The sequence below is a fragment of the Chanos chanos genome, chromosome 2 (genome assembly GCF_902362185.1).
Source record: "Chanos chanos chromosome 2, fChaCha1.1, whole genome shotgun sequence".
Classification (NCBI taxonomy): Eukaryota; Metazoa; Chordata; class Actinopteri; order Gonorynchiformes; family Chanidae; genus Chanos; species Chanos chanos.
The window spans coordinates 49,753,885-49,779,859 of NC_044496.1; the positions used below are offsets into that span (position 1 = coordinate 49,753,885).

A 25,975-nucleotide genomic window follows, 5' to 3' on the forward strand; every position below is an offset into this window, starting at 1 on the left:
ATTTGTAGTATTTGAAATAGTGCATCTCTGGGAAACCTACAAACATGAAGCAAGGTATTTTTTTGTCAGATTTCACCCTGTTGACTTATTCCTCTCTCAGTGGATCTTGTTATGTTCTTTCTTGATACCCTTGTGTATGCCCTTTGAGCATGAACGAGCTGACTCTGCTGCCAAACAAATGGATGTAAACACTTAGTGATGTGAACTCTGAATAGCCTACTGTGCTTCGTCATTCCACAAATTCCATAGATACTGGATGGATGTACACTGACAGTATCATTCATTCACTCAAGTGTGGAAATCAGAAAAATGATCTTTGTGAGTAATCTTGAGACCAAGATCCCAAAACTTTAACAGGAGGGTTTTTTTTTTTTTTTTATAATGAACTCAAACAGCTGTTCTTGGAATTGCCTTTCACCTCCATAGTAACAGCTTTCTCCTCCCATTCCTCCCCTTAATCCATCAGCATTACTTGTATAGCTCCAGCACGCCCTTTTTAGCACAGGTTGGTTTGTCTTATGATAACAGATCCACACCTCATCTAACCGTTTTTGCTAGGAAAAAATACCACAGGAGTTTACCATTAAATATGCCCTTCTCCTGATCTCTAAACCAGAACTGGGTACTATCCTGTCAGTTTGAAAACAACAGCTTTGCACTTGTCGTATGCTGAAAAAGCATTTAGAGCTCAGAAAATGTGTATTAAAAATATAGATTTTCATGTTAATGAATTTATCATGAATTTATAATGATAAGATTGAACAGCAGTTACTTTTTATATCTCAGAAGAAGGCAATTAAGTGGGCAGATTGCCACTGAAGTAAACGTTAGAGATTTATACAGTGTACATAAAATCCTAGCTGCTTTTCGCTCACTTTGGTTTACAAAGTAAATATATCCATCATTTTATGATTTTACTCAAAATGTATATGTCTCTAATGTGTATTTCAGTGACGTTGTGCAAACACACTTATTTTCCTTTGAGAGATTTCTGTTGTCTGTTGTGTGCCAGCTGGGATAGTTTTATGTGGTTGACAGTCAGAACTTTGCAGAGTGCCCGTGGATGCTTTTTTTTTTTTTTCATCGTGACTAGCGGTTTCTCTCAGAAACATCACAGGAACATCGCTGATGAATTGCACCTGTCACCTGCATTCAGAAATGTTGCACCCTCTACTGAGGGAGAGGACTTGGTTGAGTTGGTTGGTTGAATGGCGAAACAGGTTCTTCCAGTCTGGCCTTTGTGGTGATACTGGACATTTTTCTTTTGTTAAATCCATAGCAACTATCAACAAGCACTGATTCAGATTAAGATATGAGAAGGTTAAGTGAACTGAAGCATGATCAGTATCCACTATGTTAGCCTAGAACTATCATGCCTTCACAGGTGAAGCCAAAGGGCCTAAGCGCCTGCTGTATTCAGAATTTTATTGGCATGTTGAAACACTCTTGTCATTTGTATGTTCATAAAGAGTGAGGGTAGCAGAGGAGAGGAATAATATTAGGACTTGTGACTAAAGAAGTCCGGTTACATCTCGAGGTCTGATATCAATCAAAAGAAGATGGGTCAAATCATTTAGTATTTACTGCGAACGAAATTGTTTTAGATACACAGATTTGAGCTCTAGTAAAAGGTTCTTAATTTAAAAAAAGAAAGAAAAAAAAAAGATTTGATGTGAAATGTTTGATTATCTGATGATGCTATGTGTGAGTAGGAATAGTAAAGTTTACTTTATAAAATTAATTCATGTTTTCCAGCTGCATCAAAGTGCTTTCAGGATTGTGCAATACATCCCATATGCGATTAGTCCAGGCATTGTCTTATTCATATTCCTAGTTTATATAAATTGCTGTTTTACTAGAGTGATGACACTCCTGAAAGAAAAATGAGGAAGTGGAATTTTTTTTTTCCTATAGGGGATTGGCACACTAATAAAGACCCGCCTTTGAACAACATGTGTATTATGTAACAACATTGTCATGGAGCAGATTATAGTATTCAGGCTCTCCATGTCCTCCCTAGCATAGGACTTCCCAATTACTGTGAAATAATACCACGTATGTTTCACACAAAACAAGTCAATGTTTAATATTTCATGAGCCGTCGCACTTGACCGGCCTAAGGTCTGTGCTCACTTCTGTGCTCTGTGTGACTACTCAGTGTAATGTGATCATACTTATATCTTATTCATATGCCAGTACTTATGCTGTGAATTAAGAAGATATTCTCATTCATTACTTCATTGCTTCATTACTTCTACAGCATTGCTTTACCCTGGTGACACTCATTCAGTTGTGCTATTCAGTTACAGAGTAATTTGATTGCAGTGTTTGTATGATCACATATACTAAACTGTAAGTAGACAGTATGTGGTACATATGTGGTCCTTATGTGCTGTGTATCTTGTGTATTGTACATGTTGGATGCTGTATATGTTTTAAGTTGTTGCTGTATGTTGGATGTTGTATATGTTTTAAGTTGTTGTATATGTTTTATGTTATATGCTCTTGCATCAGTTGTCAAGTGAAATTCCTCTATACCTTGTACATTTGGTGAATAAAGTGATTCTGATTCTGAATGATCTTTTATTTAAATGCTCATTCACTTAACTGTTCTGTCACAAACCTCAGGCTATCAAAAAATCAGTCTGTATGTGCAGTGTCATTGAGAAGAGGAACAACATCAGTCATCATTGTCTGAGGCAGCGCTGCTCATAATGGTTTTAATTACGTAAGCCTTGGGTTGCTGCAGTTGCTTTTTTCACCCACTAGTAATATAAGTTCTATCATTTGAATTTGGCACAGAGGAGCAGAGAGATTCAGGTCAGACTGAAAAAACTTGGTTCAGTTGCTTTAAGATCTTTTTGTGTCAAAGAGGATTACTCAGTCAAATTGAAACTGAACTAATTGACAGTAATCACAAATCTACTGTTCCATTGCAACCTTCTACATGTTGTCCAAGAAACATGAAGATCTACATAATCCACCAGGCCGCCCCATTATCAGTGGTGTCGGTACCTCTTCTGAGCCACTTTCAAATTTCATTGACTTTTTTTTTTTTATCAAACCTTATGTTTCTGTGCTTCCATCTTTTGTACTGGACACTACAGACATGCAAAAGAAGCTAACTGTTCTTAAAAATATTGGAGATGCTTTTCTTGCAACTAGAGATGTTGAATCTCTTTATACTAATATTGGCCATACAGAAGGGCTTAAGGCCATTGAACATTACCTTATGTCAAGACAAAGGGATTGCATGCCACCTAATGAATTTGTCTTACATCTTACCGAGTGGACACTTACAAATAATATATTTGCTTTGAAGAGTCTATATAGACAAACCAAGGGAACAGCAATGGGGGCCTGTTTTGCACCTAGCTATGCTTGTTTATTTCTGGGATTCTGAGAGGAGAAGTTTATATATGATATGTCTAATCCCTTTCTTTAATCTCTGACAGCAGCCATATAGATGATGTCTTTTTTTTGCCTCGAGGGCACAGAGGTGCGACTTCTTGACTTCCACACACACGTCAGTTCTATCAACCCAGACATAAGAATGACTCTGCAATATAGTAAAAAGGAAATCTCTTTTCTAGATCTGGTAATCAGCAAGGAAGATACTGGGAACCTACATTCATCCATCTTCAGGAAAACCACAGACCGCAATACACTTCTGAGAGCTGACAGTTTCCACACACCACGCCTTATCAATAACATCCCTTATGGACAATTTCTCCACCTAAAGAGAATTTGTGATAGTGAAGATGATTTTCATGCTCAGTCTATAGAAACGGCAAAAGGATTAAAGGAAAGCAGGTATAAAGCTCATGTGGTCACACAGGCCCAGCATAGGGCCAAGCAATGTAAGAGGGAAGACCTGTTCATCAAACAACAAAGACCAAAGAGGAACTATCAGATCTATTTCACCACCCAATTCTGTAAATAAGCTGTCAAAATGAAAGACATAAGAAGCTGAGGAGTATTACAAAGTGACCCTTCCCTAAAAGATATTTTCTATGATGCACCCTCAGTCTGTTTTAGGTGGGCCCCTACACTGAGGGACAAACTAGTTCTTGGCCACCTCACAGCCCCAATGAAAAACCAGTGGCTCCAAAGGCCAAAAGGAAAGCATAGATATGGTAAATGTAATCACTGTAAAAACATTGTCAAGATTATTTTCAGACCGATCTTTCATGATGAATTCTTTTGCTAATTGTAATACAATCTTTGTGGTCTGTAGACTTGAGTGTGAATGTGGATACTTTTACGTTGGCAGAACAAAAGGAAGACTCAAGGATAGAGAGGCGGAACATAAAGATGCCATATGTACTAGGAACCCAGCCTACCCCATGACTGTCCGTTACCAGCGGGTGGGACACTCTACCCCCTCGTCTTTGAAAGTTATGGTGATAGAGGTGATCCCTAAGTCCACAAGGAGGAAGACCGACTCAGATCTCTCCTCCAATGGGAGACGTTTTGGATTAGCACCTTGAATGCCGCATGCTTCCTGGGATTAAATGAAGAATGTGACTCTCCCTTTTTTTATAAATTAAATAATTGAATGTCATATGCATATGCGCAAATACATGCAATTGTTCTATTTTTAATATGTGGGCATGATTTTTTTTCTTGGTGATTATGGTTTGCATTGATCGAGTTATTAATTGTCATTATGAGTGTTTACTCACTTTTTGTCTTTCTGTTTATGTCAGTTCTTTGTCACATGACTTGTTGGTAGGCTCCACCTATCCTTTACTTGTGGGCATTACTTATAACCTGTTTCACTTCCTGTTAGTCACACCATTTTGTGCCCTGAAGAAGGCCAATATGGCCGCAACACGTAGGCCCACTTGTTTTTGCCATGCTCTAATAAAGGCTTTCTTAAATTTTTTTTGATTCAAAACAGTGTGCATTTTTTTTTCTTTTCTTTCTTTTCTGGACCACTGTTCCATTGTTTTCACTATTTTAAAAAACACAGTATTCAAAGATTGTTCTGATACGATTTTATATATAAAAAAAGAATTAACATTCAAAATATGAATCAGAATATTTAGATATTATTTTTATATTTTGTCACACAGCCATATTAATATTACTCATTTAAATTACATATCACTGTGAGGTAAAGTTTTAAATCAATAATTTATATAGGAATATTAAAATGCATAGCTTAAATGTCCAAAAGAAAGTAGTAAAGCAAGCAAAACAGGACAAATCTAGAAGAACCAGTGCAATTACAACCTAAGAGAAATATACTTTACCTAGACAATCCATGTCAGATCTTTGTTTTGCAGCTGTCAGTGAGTAAGTCTACAGTTCTAAATATTGCAGATGTCTGTCTTTTTATGTTACATTAACAGCATTCTATCATTTAAAATATCATGTGTAGACCTAGAATGGTATTCATTCTTGTATGTACAAGATCGCACATTGTCCCAAACAAAATCAAATATTACAATCACTACTCATTCTGTTTGTACAGTCACAAGAGAATATTTCCAAACAAAGTAACATACAGTAATTTAATTTTGTCTGAGTGTAATAAATGTTTGAACTCTATAATCCTAAATAATTTATACAATCTCTACAATACACCTGCAAATTCAATACCTTATCAACAATTTTTTTTCATCCTGCATAGATCTGTGCTAGAAATCTAGAGGCTATCAAAAGCTGAGTTTAACATCAGTTGGCCTGGGAGCTTAGATACTCTAAATGTCTCTCATAAGAAATTGCCTTTGGATGAAGCATTATTATACTCCAGTGAAGGGGGTGGGTCTAGCAGGGAAACACAAAAAATCAGTGTATTTGATGATCTTTTACAACAAACGTAGGATTGTAAGAGTATAGGATAAGCATTAATAAAAATATGTCACAATCTGACTGCATTCATCAATTCTGAAGATACATCCCTGCCTTTAGTTCCTGTATGGTTGTAAAAAATCATGTGCGCATTCACAAATTTAGATAGTCCATATAATCTTTATATTGTGCATGAACTGAACAGGACATGTTACAATTGTGACTAATTCCAACATAAATTAATCAAATAATATCTATGTAATCCATGTAATCAATCCATATTTTAATACAGCTAGAAAGTCTGGTTAGTGTGAATGCAAACACATGAAGAGGAAACACTTAAATAAATCAATCAATCAATCAATAAATAAATAAACAGGCACACAGACAAAGTAAAAACTGATAACATTGCATACTGTTGTTATAAACTAAATGTGACATTTGTTGACTTCACATTAGCCAAGCCAGGCTTAGGTCAACATCTTATGAATAAGTACTTCAAGCAAGTATTTAAAAGAACATTTGTTTATCATACATACTTAAAAAAGACATATTTTAAACAAAAAAAATGTGGATTCGATGTTATTGCCACATGTTGTGCTGTTAAAGCGAGTTAAATATCTCTTACCCATCTAATAGTTATGAAAAATAGTATCTGATTTTAACATATGGCAGACTGAACTTTAATGTGAAAAGTTTCAAGAAAATAGACATCTGAAATTCCTTTCAGTGAATTACATCATACAACTTTATACGCCTCATGATATCCTCACAGATCATCATCAGATATGGACAATTGAAACGAGCAGGTTTAACAACTGTAAGGCATGGAAAATTTTACAGAGGAGTGAACAGAGACAATGAGAGTGAACTGGTAAAAAGAGCATTGGAGAGTGACAGTGATTGGACAGCTGAGAGGTGGAGAGGGGATCAGAGAGACAGTTCTCAGTCACTGTAATGTAGAAGTGTGTCACTCACAACAATTTGGGCCCAGGTTCAGTTTATCACTGAGTTTCTGGATGAGCATAGAAAGCTCTTCTGTGGCCTGGGATTTTTCTTCCAGGAGCTCATAGCGTAAGCTTGAAATATCCTGTTTTATCTCTTTGAGTTCACCTGAGGAAAGAGGAATTACATAGGGTTTTGTTGCATTCAGATTTGTTGCTTAGAATGATTAAAGCAACCACAGTGCCTACTGATCACTTTGAACACGACTAAAGGTCAAGGGGAGGTTGTTCCGTGGTCTTTGGCATACATCTAAACAAACTGTCAGGCAAATACAGATTCAAATGCAGTTGAACAGCCTTTCAAAGTCAAGTGACAATGTCATTTTTATTGTAATGACACTCCCACTCTTTGTTGCTTTAAGCCTTGTAAGCCCATTGGCATTCTTTGCATTTATAGTTGTCACCTTTGTACAGTTTTAGTTTTCTTTTTTCTTAACCAAAGGTTCTATTTCGGTCATTCTAGATTATTCTGTTTGTAGGAATTTAGCCAAATTTAACATTGCGAAATTTGGCCCATGAGGCACTGCAACTGAGCAATCTCACCAAATCTTGTAAAAAGGAGAAACTAGTGTAATGCTGGCCTTTCTTCTTTATTGATACTGTTAGGGAAACGATGATCTGTTGATTTTGTAGTGATTGGATTTCAAATCAAATTCAAAGTTTTGTAGTGGTGTGTACGTGTGTAATTGACTTAGTGTTATTTATTAGAGTATTTTGTGTTTTGTATTTACGAGAGTTTTTTTTTCATTTCAGTAGACTTCTGTGATTTAAACAAGCTTGCTGTAGAACTTTCAGTTTGAACACATTTGCTTCCGTTAAGATGTATTCATTATTTCTGTACATCAGATTTTACCTTCATTGACTTCATCATTTTCTTTGTCCACTTGTGCTTTCAGGACGTAGCGTTTAATTAGACGCTTCATAATTTGCTGTCGCAGAAATGTGAAAGGAGAAAAAAAAAAAAAGATTAGAATACACAATCACAGATGACAAATTTCCAGGCACTGAATGACTTCTTTTAGGGAGAAGAATGGTATGAATCTTGCCTGGTAGCGAGTAGGCTGGTTGAGAATGCTGTTGAAGCTGTAAGACTCAGCAATGCGCAGGTTTGACTGAGTGCAGAGGTTCAACTGCAAGCATTAACACATAATGTCTATGTATAATGGTGGTTTGCAAAGACATGCATTCCATTGAACATATAAAGTGAGATCATAGAAGCAACACAAATGCTCACACACAAGCACTGGTATTTCAAAGGGCTTAGAGTGCCAAGCCACTAGGAGGCACTCCAAAACCATTGTCTGGGAAATCCTGTGACATAATTTACAAGTTAACACTGTTAGCCTGTTTATGCAGTGGACATCTGACTTGAATTTTGAGCAGGATTAATGGTATATCTCCAGGGTGCAATGCATGCTCTTATGTGACACATATAACATGGAAATCGAATTGATCCTTGCAGAATGAGGTCACAGCTTTTTGTCTTCACTCCAGAACATGTTAAAAAAGCGTTGTCCCCGGAAAATCAAATGTTAGTTGATGATATAAAGGAGATGCCCTGTCTTGTTTTATTGCTTAGATACATCATGGTGCTAAAGCCTAAAGAAGGCTAACAGAATCAGACTCAGCATCTGAGATGTGGTCTGTCACAATAAAACTTGATTTTTATCCTCACTAAATGAATCTTTCTAAAGGTACACAAGACAGAGAAGCAGAGGTGACGTATATCATCTGTTTCAATCTGGACAGCACCTGAAAGAAAAACGCAAAACCGCCGTCCAGAATGTAGCACAGCAGTAGCGATCCCCGATAATAAAAAAAAATAGATAAATAAAATAAATAAATAAACACATTAACAAATAAAAAGAGTTATGATGCAAAAAAATACCCTCGATTTGGAGTTGTCCATGCCAAGCTCAACATCCTTCTTCAACCTTCTCCGACGACATCGTAGGAGGTTAATCAATTTCTTGATGCACTGAAAAAAGGACTTAGGGCTGGGTACTATGCTGAAAGGTGGTGGAAGAGTTTTGCCATTGTCAAAATAGGACAGCCAGAGTTTGGACCTTGCAAACTTCCATTCCACATCAGCATCATCCTGTAAAGAACAATGACTGACTGATTATATCCTCAACACCAGCATTCACCAACATGTAACTTACACCCTAAACTGTGTTTTGTTCCAGATTTTGAACTGAGGAATTAATAATGAAGGGAAAGATTATCTCCCCAGGGCTTTAGTCAGTCTGCTGCTCTCCACAGGCTTGTACTCTATTGTTCCTGCAGGTCGCCGCTGTTTAAGCGTGCAATGTCATTAGAAGACACTGGGGTCTCTCTTTGATTCTGCTGTGGATTAACAACCCTAAGTGACCAAGACAGTCTTCAGATAACTGTGGAACTATTCTTGAACTTACTTGAAAACTGAAAAGGGAGTATTTGAGACAGTGTCATGTCGATAACTACACACAATCAGAAAAAGAGGAGCGAATGAAGCAGGATGGGAACACAAAGAAGAAATGAGACAGAGAGAGAGACAGAGAGAGAGAGACAGGGAGAGATACTGACCTCTATCTCTTGATAGGAGCTGTTGATCATTGCGATGAGCATGTTGAGGAGCACGACCACCATGGTAACATTATATATCCCATAAAGCACATAGCCAATGTTCTCTATGAACTTATGATCATATTTCAGCACCACAGAGGACACCTCTGACAGACCAAATATGGACCAGAACAGAGTCTTAAAACTCTCCTCAACCCTGAAATGAGAGAGGTGAACATGCTATCAAACTGAAATACTGTTATTTGAATCATATATTTATACATATTTATAGCTAATGGAGTTTGGCAGAAAGGGAAAAAAAATATGATGACCAAACCTCAAAGTTAATTTTAAGAAACAGAATCTCTAGGGTATTAAAGCACTGACAGATTAAATATCAAATTCAAAGGAAATTAAATTTATTCCCATGACATCAGAGTTTTACAATCAGTGAGAAGGGTCCTCTGTCAGTGTACACTCTGTGTGTTTGTGTGCATGCAAGAATGACAAATTGACCCTGTGGGAGAAGGAGAGACTGGTCAAGGTCAACTCTGCAAATGAAAGTATTTTTGGCTTCTACTGACTACTGCAGGAGAAATTCACAGTTACTGCAACACTGGGGATGACTTTCATTTTCTCTGCTTTTTGGAGAAAGTAACCATCCCAGGGGTTCGGCACACTGTGAAATTAGTTATTTTGCTTGACAGCCATATGTTTGATGGTGCCTTTTTCAACTCTGTTGGATGGCACAGGTGAATGACTGAAGCAGTGGCTCTCGGGTTCATTTTAAAGAGCCTATAGTCTCTGTCTGAGTGACTTCGGGAAGTGGGTATTTTAATGGATGGGGAATATCTTTTTTATAAAAAGCTGCGATGGTGCATTTGTTGTTGACGGCACTTTGCTCATACAAACCACAACATATTAGAAAAGGAATTCAAAGGAATCGTTCACCATTACTCACGTTGTGAAGGCGGGATTAACCTTGGCACCCAGGTAATAGGAGTAGAGAATGAACATGCCAATCATGAACGCGAGGAAAACCATGATGAAGAGCACCATGAATTTAAAGATATCTTTGACGGTCCGACCCAGGGAGATCTGCAGAGGCCCAAAGCTCTCGTTGGCAGGGAGAATGTAGGCTATTCTCGAGAAACTAAGGACAACAGCGATGGCATAAAGACCCTCTGAGATGAGTTGAGGATCTGAGGGCAACCACTTGTCTCTTGCTAAAGGGAAGAAAAATATTTGATTTTTAGTACAGATCTGTATGTCTGTTTATTTACATACTGCATAGATTGTCAACATTGACATGTATTTAATTCTGTGGTGTTTCTTTAGCCCATCCCTCTGAAAGAATCACTTTAGAGTATGGTTCAATTAACAAATGTGATTCATTTGAATGTAAGATGAAGAATATTACTGTTCCCTCTTGATCTGGTGTTCGGATAACCGTCGGACTCTAAATGTTATTCTGTTGAAAGTCCCTTTTCACAGACATCAAGAAAATCGATAAAACAAAGTGTCTCTCTCTCTCTCTCTCTCTCTCTCACCGTATGTGAAGTACTTTATGTCAGGGGGTAGAGTAACCAGAGAAAGGTCGGGAGCGTGGATCTTTTCATCCACGTACTCCTGGGCTTTCATGGCTTGGAGAAATGCGAAGAATCGAGCGGTGAAAGCTGCTATGAAAATAGACAGCATGCCAAAATCCAGAACATTCCACAGCTGCAGAATGTATTCCCTAGGCCCCTCTGTCCACAGCTCCTTACACTCTGACCACATCATTCCTGCAGATGAGTAAATCACAGTCACCACGTATTGAATCTGGACGCAGGACTGTGGAAATGGCACAGATGTTAAATAACCCTGAGAAACTCACAAAGCATGGTATTTCATTATTTCATTCCCTCAGCCTCACAGGAATTATCAGTGAAAACAGATCGATAGGGCTATGTCAGTGCAGAATAGATCTTTCTGTCTGGATCTATGGTTTGGAAACTGTATTTGTCACGAGTGCATATCTCCTCATCACCAACTGTAGAAGCTCTACGTGACGATGGTTTTGGATGAAGTAAATAAACACATTGCATTATGGGTTGAGAAAGGTGTGACCGTTTCCACATTAATTACCAATAATGGAAATGAGGAACAAACACTGAGTAACTCATTAAATAGTGAAAGTGTCTTAGATGTGACGTCAGACAGGAATTTCACGATCATTACATCATACATTATTTTAGATGTCAAACTGAATTTATGTGCGTGCCGCTGGCAAATCATTTGCCACAACCAGATTCAAGGCAAGGTCAATTGGCAGATACCTGATCTGTTTCAGGGTTGTGTAAGAAATGTAATAGAAATAAACCAATTCACTCTCTATGCCCTCAAGGACAAGTAAGAAAATTGAAAAAAAAAAAAAAGAAAGAAAGAAAGCAAGAAAGAAAATCCAAATATGCACAGTTGGGGGAAAGGAGCTTGTGTGTGAGAGGAAAGTAAATCAGATCTGGACCTCTGGGGGTCATCCTTTCCTCTCTGTAATGGATGATTATTTTTGCATCCTCTTACACCCCAGCGGCTGACAATGGCATCACACACACGACTGACTTTGTTAATACCCTGTCAAGAGAGCCACAAGAGGCAAGCGGCCATTTCAGTCACACAACCCTAATTGCTATAATCTGTCTCAGCAAAACTGCAGGATGGATGACCATTTCACATGCTCTGTGTTTCAGAATGACTGATAAATATGACTTGAAATTCCCTCTCCAACCTTAATTAAATTTGTTTCTGTCAAATCTTTATCTCTGGAGTCTTAACCTCTCTGATAACCTCTTTAATATCTGTTATTTTGTAAGAAATTAACAGATAAAAGTGCTTTCATGCTTCATTTATGATGGCTCCATAAAGAAAATAAGAATTAAAATTGCTCAGGGTTTGTTTAGTCTATGCCATTTGATGTCCAAGGCGTTCCGCTCTCTGATCGACTCAGCCTTCTGTGAATTTGCCACGGATGAGTGAATCAGCCTGGGAGGCTCTGAGAAAACACAAGTTCCTTAATATAGCACCCTGTGGCTTTGAGCTTCTAAACAGGCTCCCAAAGGCACATGGGTAATTGAGTCTGAGAGGCACAGAGCCAGAGGAGATCATGTATTAGTCAATTGGAGGAACAAATTAGCCGGCAGCTTTGTCTAAAGATGACTTTCAGTCACCTGCTTTCTGTACACTGATCTCAACTTCTGTTGAAAGGCTACATTGACTCTGGTATATTCCCTGTAACACTGCTGTGATGTGAGGTGATTTATTTTGTGACACATAAGAGCTGTACTGTTTTTAGTTAAAACTGTCTGAAACATAAAAAGATACCCTGTCTGTTATATAAAACTTTTTTCATCTTAGTTTTGCTGATTTTTTTTTTTGTTGTTGTTTTGTTGTTTTAGAAATTTATTTGCATGATTTGAACAAGGTACAAAATGATCACTGAGATTTATGGTGAAACTGTGAACATACATCAACTAATATAAAATGACATGACTATGTGTCAAACTGTTTAATGACAGTACAATGCAATGTTGTTTACTGGGTTTGAAAATAAATGCTCTCGCATAAAATGCTACTACTAGGTTTGAAGAATGTGCGGCAGATGTTTTTGACCAGAAATGTGCGGTAGCTTGTTATGTTCACTACTGCTTTACCTGCAACCCACACCATGATCAGGATCTCAGTCCAGGTGAATCGTGTGGTCTTGACTCTGAATATCTGGAGGGGGTGATCTGTGACAGTCACATTGGGTAACGTGGTGATGCCCTCAAAGCGATCCGACGCGTTGAACACCAGCAAGCCCAGGAAAATGATGAAGGACGCTGCATGTGCCACAAACTTCATAAATGGACTCCGTAAGACCTTCCCCAGCTGAAACAATCCCAAACGTTACATTAGGGGAATTTAATCTTATGTTTACAGTGTCTGTTTCCAAACAAAACCTTTTCGCCCCTTACAATCCAAAACTTTTTTTTATGCCCACAAAGTTTGATCTAAGGAGAAAGTCTGACTTTGATTTAAAACCTTACTTTGTAGCTGACTTACTCTGTAACTACTCTTGTGTGACTGTTTTGTATGGCTTTCTCTTTAAATTAAACTTACTTAAATTTAAAACCATACTTTGTAGCTTACTTACTTTGTAACTGCTCTTGTGTAGCTGTTTTGTATGTCTATCTCTATAAATTAAACTTATTTTGATTTAAAAAACTACACAGCTGACTTATTTTGTAACCACTCGTGTGTGACTATATTGTATGTCAAATTGGTGTGAGGCATCCATGCTTAACATGAAACATATGGCCATCTAGAAGTGCCAGTACATCACAGTCTATCACACTAAAAGAGCATAAGAGTAAATAAATAAATACAACAAAACAAACAAACAAAACAACTCACTCGGAAAAATGTAGAACCAATGGAGTACCACAGAGTTGCTTGTCAGCGTGAATTTTAAATATATCAGACAGACAAGCTAAACAGTTTACTAAACACCATCTGCCGACACCATAAAAAAAAAAAACATTTTGCTCTTGCCTCATGTGGTGTCTTGGAAATAAAAAAATAATAATAAACAATAAAAAAAAATGCTTACTTGGTGTATGTAAATGATGGATGCAGGCAATGTCAGCTGTGTAAAATGTTTTAGGACAAATACTTAACGTGGTAATAAAAGCTGCATGAGTGTGTTTAATGGCTGGCACTCCAAACTGCCATAAAGCATATGGTTTCTGCAGGGGCACATATACATAATCAATCATTTCATATGCCTCTGGAAACTGTGCTACAGAGCTATTCATCCTAATCACAGCTCTGACATAGCATTTGGCATTGAGCACCAACGCTCTTCTTTGAACAGAGCACAAATAGCAATATGGAAACCGTGGCAGACACAGTGACATTGAATGGACTAGCTGCGGAAAAGGGTTGAATAGGTTTTTTTTTGTGAGTGTGTGTGTGTATGTTTGTGTATGTATGTGTCAGCTAAAATGTGATTCATGAGTGTCTTACCTTGCTACATGGGGCAAACCAATATCCTACAGCCAGCAGGGGGAGCCCCAAAGCCACCACCAATACCACCAAGCATTTCACTGCAATAGTTTGCTCCCGGAGACCAGACAGGTTCTCATACCAGATAGTCAGAAGCTGTTGCTGGCAATTGGGGTGCGCAACAAACTGCAAGGAGAGTGGGAGGAGAAGCAGGATTAGACACAAAATAAATAAATAAATAAATAAATAAATAAATAACAGTATTGTGCCACCAGCTGAGAGCTTGAGAAATATATAGCAAAGCTCAATGGATGATTTGGAGACCGTTCGTTGGTCGGTCTGTAATTTGGTCATTTGCATGTTAAGTGGGCCCAGAATGTGAGTAAGAGAGTGAAAAGAGAGAGAGTGAGAGAGAGAGAGCGAGAGAGCCATACATAATCACATTAACAGCACTGATCAAATCTGGCGAAATGCATTAAGGCACCTAACGAGGTCTGAGGACACAGTGGTTTCTGTCTGAGTAAGGGAATTATTCAATCACAGTCCCCCAGGCCATTCATAAGGGTGACACTGGAGTGAACATTTCACACAGATTAATCCAAACCTGAAGAGAATTAACAGCACCACCACAACAGCAACAACAGGCAGGCATACGACTCAAACACAATCACAACGGTATAACAACAATACAAAGATATTCATTATGACGACAAATGAAAAAAAAAATCATTAAAGTCGCCATCATCATCATCATCATCATCATCATCATACTCATTATCAGCACCAACAACATAATAATCATCATCGTAATCCTCATGACTATTGTCATGAGAAAGGAAATTATTTACATGAGTGAGGTGTGTCAGCAACTGCACCTAGCAACCTTTCCTCTGTATAATCTTTTCCCCTGGAGGTTGATTTAATTGCCCTCTCTGTGACCACCAGAGAAAGCAACAGCTCTCTTATATCAGTGTCATTTTCCTACTATTCACTGCAGGAGACCCACACGTGTTTGAAAAGTACAGCAGAATTTCTGGGGCAATGCAAAGCACAAATTTTTATGATGGAAAGGATCACATCCTCAAGTGTACCAACCAGTCCAATTTGAAGTAGTAGGTTAATGAATTGTAGCCCTCTGAGAGTAACAGGTGTTAATTTCACAGCTGTCCCAGATATTTCTCCATGTTTGACACAAGGTTCTAGGTGAATGATTTGAAATAATGTCTGTCTAATTACCCTGAAGAGTGCGGACCCCGGAAGAGGCCGTTTGGGCAATTGTCTATTATTATCATTTCATCAGAGGGAGAAGACGGGGTGGATAACGGAGCAGGGGACACTGGGAACAAGGCAAAATGAGTCTATATATACATTAAATAGTCGGAATCACTCCAACTAGAGAAACTGTATGCTCTCTAACAGAGATAGAAACGGAAGCAATAACCTTTCTGCTTCTGAATTTCTAGTAATACAATCTAATGGGCCAGACTGACGTAGAGTCCAGACTTATCACCAAAAAAGTCTAACTCTTCCTGATCTTGTAAAATAACTATGAAAATTAGAAAATCAGCACATAAGTAAATTAAGATTAATTGAACAAACAACAAGGCTAAGAGGCCCCACATTACTGCTCATTACACGTTTGATGATTTTTATGCAAGGATAGCACCACTGAGCATATTTAACACAATGATAATTTTGATAATTTATCAATGATAATTTTGCATATGCTTTAATGTGTTACTACTGTAGTTATTAAGATTTTGAGCTCTTCTTTTTTATTGGTAGTCCAAATACAGCATGTGAAAACCCAGAGGTTTGTGCCTTGTTAGAACAACTCCTTTCCCCTTTCTCTGTAACGAAGCCTGTCCACTCAAGCACTACAAGCTGCAAGACCTGGGCATACTGTCATAACAGAGCTAACATGACTCAACCTGTCCAGCACTTTGAGTCAGCCTCAGACACATCTGGACTTTCTCTAGCTGCACTGCTAATTGATGCTAACGGTTGTAATCGAATTATATTCCTAAATGCTCTGATACTCCTAAGTCCATTTGGTTACTCCTAAAAAAAGATGGTTGTTCTAGGATTGGCTCATCAAAACAAGTTGACCTAAACAGATATGGGCACTCATCTGAAGAATGCCTTCTTGTAATATATTAAATAGCTTGAGCAAGGCCATCCTGGATTCCCATTAGAAGCTCGCCTCTTACAACTCTTCCCTGGTGCGTAGGGGGTGAGAGTGAAAATAGGGTTCCACGTCATGCGTTAACTGTCAGTGTGTGAAGTGTGGTGGCTGGAGTTTGTCTCTTTCCTGATGAGTTAGAACTCCCCTGAGGGAAAAGCAAATAGCACACATACCCCCAGGATAGGCTCCCCCACACTTTAGCGGAAAGGTTGCCAAAAATCTATCCTCTCTTACTTATACATGTATGTATGTATGTATGTATGTATGTATGCATGTTTGTATATTTTGTTTGTTTGTTTGTTATACACGTGCATTCTCTCATGTAGTATAGACTCCTTGCAAGCTGAGGAGTACACTAAAGCCAGCCTTACATTTGGTCTGCACTGCCAACCAAATTAATTAAAATAATGCGGTAGATCTATTCCAGCTTTTTTTTTTTCTTCTTTGCATGATTATACACCTCTCACACCGTGAGCACCTGAGGTGTATTAACCTTTCAATTTTTAAATTGGAAACTTAATATCACCACGCTGCACTTCTGATCTATGGCCAGTTGCTGTTAACTTGATTAATGCCACATCAGGTAACAAATACAAACTGAGTGCATCCCACCGAATTAGTGATAACAGCATTGTTCTGTGATTAAACAATCTGGAGGCCTGGGCAGCTTATTCACATTTACAGAACTTGTGTCTCATTAATCCAAATTCCGCAACCTATGCCAGATGTCTTCACATAACGCTTTGCAAAAAAGGTGGGCCCTTAGAACAGAATGAATAAACACTAGGCACATCTCAAACAGCATTATTAGTAATGCATATATTATGTTTATACAGCTGGAGTCTACGAATTTGCAGACTTTCTTGACCTTAATTAGAACACAAACTGATGGGCCGTTCAACAGACAAAATATGAAAACAAAGTTTTCACTCCCTTCAGCATCCCTGTGATGCATGATATTTATACCTAGTGGCAAAAGGTGAGGTGAATGGGAAAATGAGTGTATATAGAGAGAAAAGGTCACATTCACTTACCTTCTTGACCTCGTATTTAATGGCCAGTTTTACTCGGCTCAGCAGTGTGCGGTGGCGCTGACCCTCCTCCAGCTCTGCCGATATATCTCCATTTAAGATGGCCTCTACTTCCTCGGTATCCCTGCACAAGTCCAGGACTCCCACCACAAAATCCTTACACTGCATAGACAGCTTGCGATAGTCATTCTGGGCAAAGGAGAAATAGAAGTAGAGGTTAAGTCAGGGACTAATAAATATTCATTTATGTATGTGGATGTTGGATGGATGAATGGTTGGTTGAATGGATGGACGGTTGGTTGGTTGGATGGATGGATGGATGGATGGATGAATGGATGGATGGAGAGAAGGATGGAAGGAAGATGGAAAGACAGAAGAATGAATCAAAGATTTCTAAAAAATGTTAAGAATCTAAAAATTTGCATAGTTACTATTTTAGCTGTAATTAATTAACCACCACACATTACAGAGCGTGCTGATTTCTCATTTCTTTCATACTGAAAGTGGAGATTGGAAATACTTTGCTTCCCTGCATGAAAAATCTACTTTACTGTAACGTGAATAGCAAAATATTTTTCAAGAGCATGGATGATAAGAAACTCTTCAACTGTGTTTAATCAGGGATGCGGTGCTTGTGCTATCAGTCCACACACCACCAAAGTGGGGGATTAAAGATAGCGAGACAAACAGGGGGAAAGCTTTTTTCTTCTTGTTCCTTAGCACACTATGTAGTTTCCCTTGGAAGCAAACACAATGTGGATCCAGCTGTTACTTGGAAAACATGAATGTGCTTATGACAAAACACTTCAGTGGACTGACAGATTCAATTAAAAATTGCATAGGAAGGATGAGACAGTGTGAATTTTTTTTCTATTATAGGAGTTTGAAATGACAGGCGCCTCACTGTACTGCTTGCTTATACAACCAAAACAGAAACACTTAAGAATCTGCTTTTTAATATTATTGAGGAAAAAAAAAACATCCACCCAAACAGAGATAACACTATCTACTAAAAGCAGTGAATATCTTTATTTAAATGCTTCACATTTGTATGGGAAAAAACCCTAAAAACATATTAAGGGACAAAATGTGGTCTATTACACTGCAGTTTGGGGGCAGCATAACTATAGCAGTATAGACACTTTATGGCTGGCTAGGAGTTAGAGAGAAAAATCTTCTCACTGTATTTGAAGTTCACTGTTCACTGCCAGATTGGGTTAAAATTAAGGACACAAAAGGGTAATGAAACAAAGGTCAACACTATTGTATTTGCTCCTCTGGATAATGTATAAGTGCTGTTATAAGGGACAAGAAATACAATTAATGTTGTGATATTCAAATAGTGTGCACTTAAAGTTCAAAGAGGAAAAACACTACTTTGCATAATATTTTGTTCCCAGTTTAACTGATAGCCATAATCCGAAGGATAATCAAACTATAATTCACTGCAGCTTTTTATAAAAGATTATAAAATTTTACAGTCCTTGCTGTGTGTCCTTCTACACATAGTGACAACTGCAAGAATAACAGTATGCACTCCATGTGTATCCCAAGTGTCATAATAAACCATACAGTTTACACTGCCACTGAGATCTGTGCTGAGCAGGAGTCTGTCTCCATGATATTGCTCTCAGCATGGATCACACCACCTTATCCAATCTACTTGAAAAAGGACAGTCCCCCTGCTATCCCCCCCCCCCACTTGCCTGGGAAAGGCATGAATATGTTCCATATGTCTGCTATGATTAAATAAATGGGCTGAATGTTATCTGTGTGCGCTGGGTACAATGAATGTGAACTCACAGAATATCTGTTAAAGATTTGCCTGTTTAAATCAAAACTGAGAAGATACTTTTAGTGTGGAAAAATATCACAGGATTGAAAACAAGGCTTAGCACAGTTCTATGGGATACATCGTTGAAAAAAACTCCTTTCTCTTGTCTTTCCCTGTGCTATTGTTCTGGGCTCAAAGAGCCTCTGCTTCCTGTTCAGATAAAATCAAAGCAAGCTCTGACCGCCTTCCAGCAGATGATACTTTAACCTTGAAGTGAGAAAAAAAATTAACAAGTATAAGTCAGGGGTATTGTTCTTTTAAAGTTAATTAACTTATGTAGTTAAAGATATTTACCAGGGAGAAGCAATTGTGCTGCCCGGTCTCTTTTTTATGGTTCTTTTTATCCTGGTGGCGACAACAGCACACAAACACAAACATACACATAGTTTGGAGATATTTTGTGAGATAAAATAAGTATTAAAGGGAAAACACATGGCAGAATAAAAGAATCATGACCAGCCCTTAGGGTCATATACTGCAATGACATACAAGCGCATAGAAGGAATCTTGGCAGGAGAGATAGCCAGAGTAGATTTGATTTTCACACAAAAACATCAGATCAGGAATGTGACCCTTGGACAGTGTAATCAAACCTTCATCAAAGACATATCACGAATCTTCAAAGTAAGAAATGACATGTCAAAAGTTCAAGGCATAAACAAGAATAAAAAAACAATGCTATGCTTTCAAATCAATGAATGATTATCAAATGATCACCAAGAAAAAAGGTGCAAAGTGTTGGTCCAACGTCAAGTAAAAGCAACTGTTCAGAAACAGAGGTCCTACCTTAAACTCCTTCTCGATGTTGGCCAGCTTGGCGAGCTCGTTGCTGAGCTCTAGAGCGGTAAGGACCGGATCCTCACTGGACAGTGATAAGTAAGCGGGGCTGGCTAGCCCACGATAGGCGTTGATCCTTGAGCGAGAATGGCTGAAGGAGTCCTTGCGTTGTTTTTCGGTGCAATCAGCACACTTACAGAAGTAGTCGTGTGGCCGTTCGATGCGCGCACCCTTCATGAGCAGCATGTGCACCACCTCGTATTTCTGGCAGTGGGCGGCAAGGATAATGGGTGTGATGTCGGGTGAGAAGCGCGTGCCGTCCTCGTCGTACGAGTAGAAGTCGTCGTCCTGCAGTTCGCAAGGGCTACGCGTGAGTCGCTCACTGGTAACGAAGGATGGGTGGGCCAGTATGGCCTCTACGATGCGTACGTAGCCCTTGCTAATCGCCAGCAGGAGGGCATCGCCAATACGTGCCAGGTTCTCTCTCCGCAGGAGCAGCTCCGTCACCTCCAGGTGTTCGTTGCCGACGGCAAGCTGCAGCCCATTCTGCCCCATGTAATCCACGCAGTTGACGTTAAGAGTTGGTGACTCTTCCAGCATCTTGCGCACCACAGGGATGTTGCCGTATTCAGCCGCATCCAGGAAGCGTTCCTCCTCGGAGGTGAGGCTGGTGCCTCGGGCGTTGAACATGAAAGCCGGTCCCCGCACTGCCTGCCGACGGCCTTTCTCCCGCTGCATGGTCATCCTTCGGTGACCAAAGCTCTCTGCTGGTTTCCTTTAGAGGATGGTAACAAAAAGAGAGATTACGTGCTGTACTTCCTTTAGCCTAACTGCACTTAAGTCTGTCCCTTACAGACTCATTAGATTTCAATGATGATAACACACTGTACAGGGTCAGCTCAACCGAATGCAAGTGGTTATCTCTTCTTGGCTTCTTTTGTTGAATTTTATATTTGGCTTTAACACATATCCAGCTGATTGACACCCCTGGGTAAGAACAGGTGGTCATCTCATTGGGAACATGAATCCATGGAAGACTCAGTGAGAGGTCAGGGCAGAGCGGCACACCTGAGACAACACCCCACAGTCAGTGTGACATCCCTCAGCCTTTAATAGCATTTTAATGAAACACAACAGATGCTCCAGCCAAACTCTATGCAGAAGCCAAAAAAAGACAGATATAACTCCTGATTAGAAAGACAAGAATAATGGAGTTAGAAGTGCAGTTCTTAAAGATTGCTAGAAATACTGTTGTTTAGAGTCAAAATCATAAAAAGAGGTACACCATTTCAACGTTTTTACATTATGTCTCAAACTAGTGGAACAATGGTTACTTTATCTCATGTCCTTTCATCCATAGGATCTTATAAACCAACAGGCCACCAATATTACTAAAAATTATTCATGGTCATGGTGAATTAAATTATTTTTACAGATACATAAACACTCCTACATTAAATCAAACCACATAGGAGCATGGGCGCAAGTAATGGGCATGCAAATCAGAGAGCAAGGCAACACACATAAAAAGCTACGAGCCATGGATATCCTATTAACACTACTTTAAAGCTAAGACTGATAACAATGAGAAGCACTCAACACAACAGCTCATTTGGAACATGAAATGAGTAAACCAATCCTACAGATTTTTTTGTTTCGCTAACTTCGCTGCTTACGAATGCAAAGCATTGTAAGTGAATGTCAAAACGGTTCTACATATATAGTGGACTAAGAATACCAAGACTCAAGTCACTCCTAGAAAAGCCCATTCAAGAATTCACTTGAGCGGTACTGAGTCCCTGGGGCTTACATTCCCAATAAGATCTTGAGATGCTTGAGAGACAGGCAGCATTTTCCCTGTAACTAAGTGTGCTACCTCTCAGAGGACACACTCTGCTCTTCAACGAAGAGAGAGGAATAAGAGAGGAAATGATGGTGAAATTACAGGATGCCCCAGGGACTTAAAAATTGTTATGTATCCTTTGTCATCCACATATATTGATACATTCAACAGATATTTTTGTTGATGTTCGTCAGCACACAGCTAATGGAAAATTAATTATTTTAAAATACACATTATGAGTTTAATATGCTGCAAGATATAGGAACAGCAACAAAGCAGCAATATTTATGCATTTCTAGGACCATGCAGAACACAACATCACTGTCACAAAAGTCAAGGTACATCCAAATTCTTAATCCCTACTAAACTAAGCTAAAACCTCTGATATTTCACACAGCAAGGACTGTAAAGTTCCCAGTGCAACAGCTCTTAAATATGCAAAAGACCATTTTAACTCATTTTATCCAATAATGCGCTAGACTAATTTATTCTGAAGCACAAAATTTGGGAAGGGAATTTGTTTTTAGTGCACCACTGCATGCTGCATAGCCATACAGAGAAAATATATTAAATGTTAACAAATAGGCCAGGTCATCTATCATCGTTGGGGGGCACATACACCATGCATTCAGGTGTAATGCAATGTCAGTGAGCCAAACTCAAGAAATGCTATTACTAGACAGTATAGATATGACATTACCCGGACAATGAGAGGCCCATTTCTCCAATATAGACAATCCAATTTTACTCAGTCTACGACATTGTGCATTGACCTCCTCAACATTTTTACTCAATACAAGAAGAACATAGCCAGATTTAAAATAAATAAATAAATAAATGAAAATCAAGTCAATTCTTCTAACAGAAAATGTATTTGGAAGCCCTGTGTGGCAGTTTCAGCACTGATACACATAACATGCAATTCTGTAGACATTTTTATTAGTGCCTCTATACCCCCAACTTGCCTGTCCTATAGTTGGGCTAGCATGTCCATCTCAGTGGGAGAACCTAATTATTTTCACTGTCTGGCACTGTGACCCCTAGAACACCAACTAATATTACAATGTAAATGAAAAGCATCAATAATTAATCATTTACATGTTTTCTTGGCTAACGCTGTGTAATCCATATTTGAGAGTGTCTTTGGGCAAGAATGCTTTAGTCAGATTGGTAAAACCTTGACGTGAACAGAGCCTGTGAAGAAGGCTCAGAAGTGGAAGACTTTGGAAAGGGTTAATTTAGGTAATTTAGCCAGTAGGAGCAGTCACCTCTGTCCAAAATTAAAAGGACTTAGATGAAGCCCTCAGTGCTTGTACTGTAACCACTGATGAAAACTGTATACCGCGAATGTGAAAGAAATACATCCGTTACTTAGTATATTAGTTAAGTACTTAGTATTCTGACCTACACTATTGTGCCTCTCTCCAAAAAATGAGTTTGGCAGAAAGTACACTGAATGGGTGATATTGCTAATGAAAAAAATAACCATACTTTACCGACATCTCATTTTCTGATGTTACATGGTAACCTGCTTAAAGCATGCTTTCTGCTGAAATAAATAGATACCAAAAGGAGTCTGCAGCAACTGTGAACTTCAGCCCCACTGATCAAATCACAAATAAAATACTATTCAAATGTACGCTCTCCATTTGTAAAAAAACTGTAATTTTCTGGTTGCAAAATGTATTTTTCCAACAGTCCCACTAAATTATGTTCAACCCCCAAATCACTGGCCACGTCAACAAATAACGTTGTTGTCCTGCTATCAGCCCGATTTTGTGCACCCAGCGCTATTTTGATTCCACAAAACGAAACCAGCCTGGACAAAACAACCCCCCCCCCCAGTGTTCACAATAATCTCTGTCATGTATTCTTACCTTCCTGCCTATGAGATGACAGGTAGGACGAGATTATTTTAGGGCATTTTAGGGGAAAATGAAATAACCTGCTGTAGATTGACACCCATTCTGTACAGTGTGCAGACCTGGTGTTTCAAATGATAATGCTGTTGTGCTTACAGGTTAGTTTCTGATTCAGTTTCTAAAGGAAATTGGAGTCTAAAATATACACTAATATAACTGATTGCAACAGAGAATTCAAACCTATTTAGGTACAATTTCCATGTATAATGGCTGTCCTAAGACAGGGTTTTCATATGTACCATTATACGTGCTTGTCGACTGTGAGAGTTCAGTTTGCCTGTCCACTTGTCATAGTGGTACTGTACATCTAACACCCTTAATGTTATTAGTGTTATACTCTCATTTGCAAGTAATCCCTTTTCATTGACTCAGCCAGGTCAATACAAGTGCAACTCTCCAGTGCATTAAATAATAGGACTCATCCAGTGAAAAGCTTTGCTGGGCCATAACTCTTCATCTCATCTCATCTCATCATTGTCATCGTCGTCATCATCATCATCATCATCATCATCATCATCATCGTTGCCGTTGTCGTCATCATCATCATCATAATCATCATCACAACTAAAATTACTACACTGGGCTTACACATTCATATCTTGCATAAACTTCAGAATTATAGCACAGACACAACATCAAGAACAAAAACCAGGACTGCCATGTTATTGCCTTTAAGTGGCCAAATTCAACACAATGTCATAAAGGTTCATCTTTGATATTGGCAACTGCTTTAAAAACTGCAACTGCACTAAGAAATTCAGAAGTTTGTACCAGTGATAAAATTATATAGCTTATACTGTATACACCATACAGTAAAGCAAGAGATTTTTCTTTTATCATCACTACAAAAGCCCCCCTCCCACACTAGTTAACATACTGATTTCCAAAGGTTTCCAGTAGGTGGCGCGTCAAATGTCTCAGTATAATACAGATGTGGTATTTGGAAAATAATTGTGGAACCACTTCTTGAGATTGTTTTACATTCCGAAGATGTATAAATACAAGCAAAACAGACGTGTCCTGACATCTGCATAGATTCAGCTGTTTCAATCCAAATATTTGAACAAAACATTGAAATAAAAGGAAACGTGTTCCTGTATGATTTAATAAAAGAAGTGTAAAAATATTTTAGTAATAAATGCAATAAAGGCAACGAATAGGAGAGATAGGAATAAAACAGCACAGTTTATTGCTTTTGGTGGAACTTCTTCGAATTTGACCGATACTGGGCTCGTTTAAACAGTTTTGTGGTAACTGCGGATTAGTTAAAAAACTTCGCTAAAATATTTTAGATACTTACATATTGTAACGATAGTAACCCGATGAATCCCTGATGGTCTTTACGGATTTTAAGTAATGTGCATCCAAACCGCCGTTTTCCTCTTTCCAGCATTGTTCATCTTCTTCTTCGGAAAACGAGACCCGCTTTTGAAATCTGGATGTTCTGCTTTTCGTTGACATACAGACAGCCGCTTTTTCCGTCCGATTCCTTTATTACTCGGGCGAAGCACGCCTCTGAGCTTCGCCAAGAAGCCAGACGTGCGTTCTCAGCAGGTTCCGTTCCTCACCGTCCGAGAAGGAGACCCTCACCGCGCAGTAGTTTGCTGAAGTGAACTGCAGGGGATATGTTGTCCAGCCCTGCCCACCTTCGTCAAACGAGACCTCATTGCTAATACGACCATCCATATCATTGTCATCATCATCATCGTATTCAAAGTATTAAGCAGGTCACGTGACTGCTTAAAGAGTAACTCCAAAACGTTTCTTTGCAGCTTAACTGTGTGTTTTGATTACCTCGGAAGATCGGTGCACCACTGGTGCACCACTGAATGTATGACTCGATACTCTTCAATTGTCTCCTTATTATGGGCTCTCAGACAAACTTTGTAAAAGGAAAGACAATCTTAATCAAAGATGTTGCAGCTCTTGCCAGCATATTATTCAAAACATGACACACTTTACATGGACATAAGAAATATTACTTACTACTATTCTATGTCAGTTGGAAAGGCTG

The 25,975-nt window shown here is 38.7% G+C and overlaps 1 protein-coding gene across 1 annotated transcript; it reads right to left on the reverse strand.

The window, feature by feature from the left end:
* Positions 1–6,769: 6,769 nt before the first annotated feature.
* On the reverse strand, positions 6,770–25,422 carry trpc3 (transient receptor potential cation channel, subfamily C, member 3). Its single transcript, XM_030765490.1, has 13 exons — positions 25,262–25,422; positions 20,206–20,971; positions 19,714–19,764; positions 17,589–17,774; positions 14,391–14,555; positions 13,037–13,253; positions 10,898–11,131; positions 10,309–10,573; positions 9,369–9,564; positions 8,692–8,901; positions 7,850–7,933; positions 7,657–7,732; positions 6,770–6,912 (listed from the first exon to the last, which is right to left on the reverse strand). Exons 1-13 carry the CDS (start codon positions 25,420–25,422, stop codon positions 6,770–6,772), a joined length of 2,754 nt encoding a protein of 917 aa, XP_030621350.1.
* Positions 25,423–25,975: the final 553 nt, after the last annotated feature.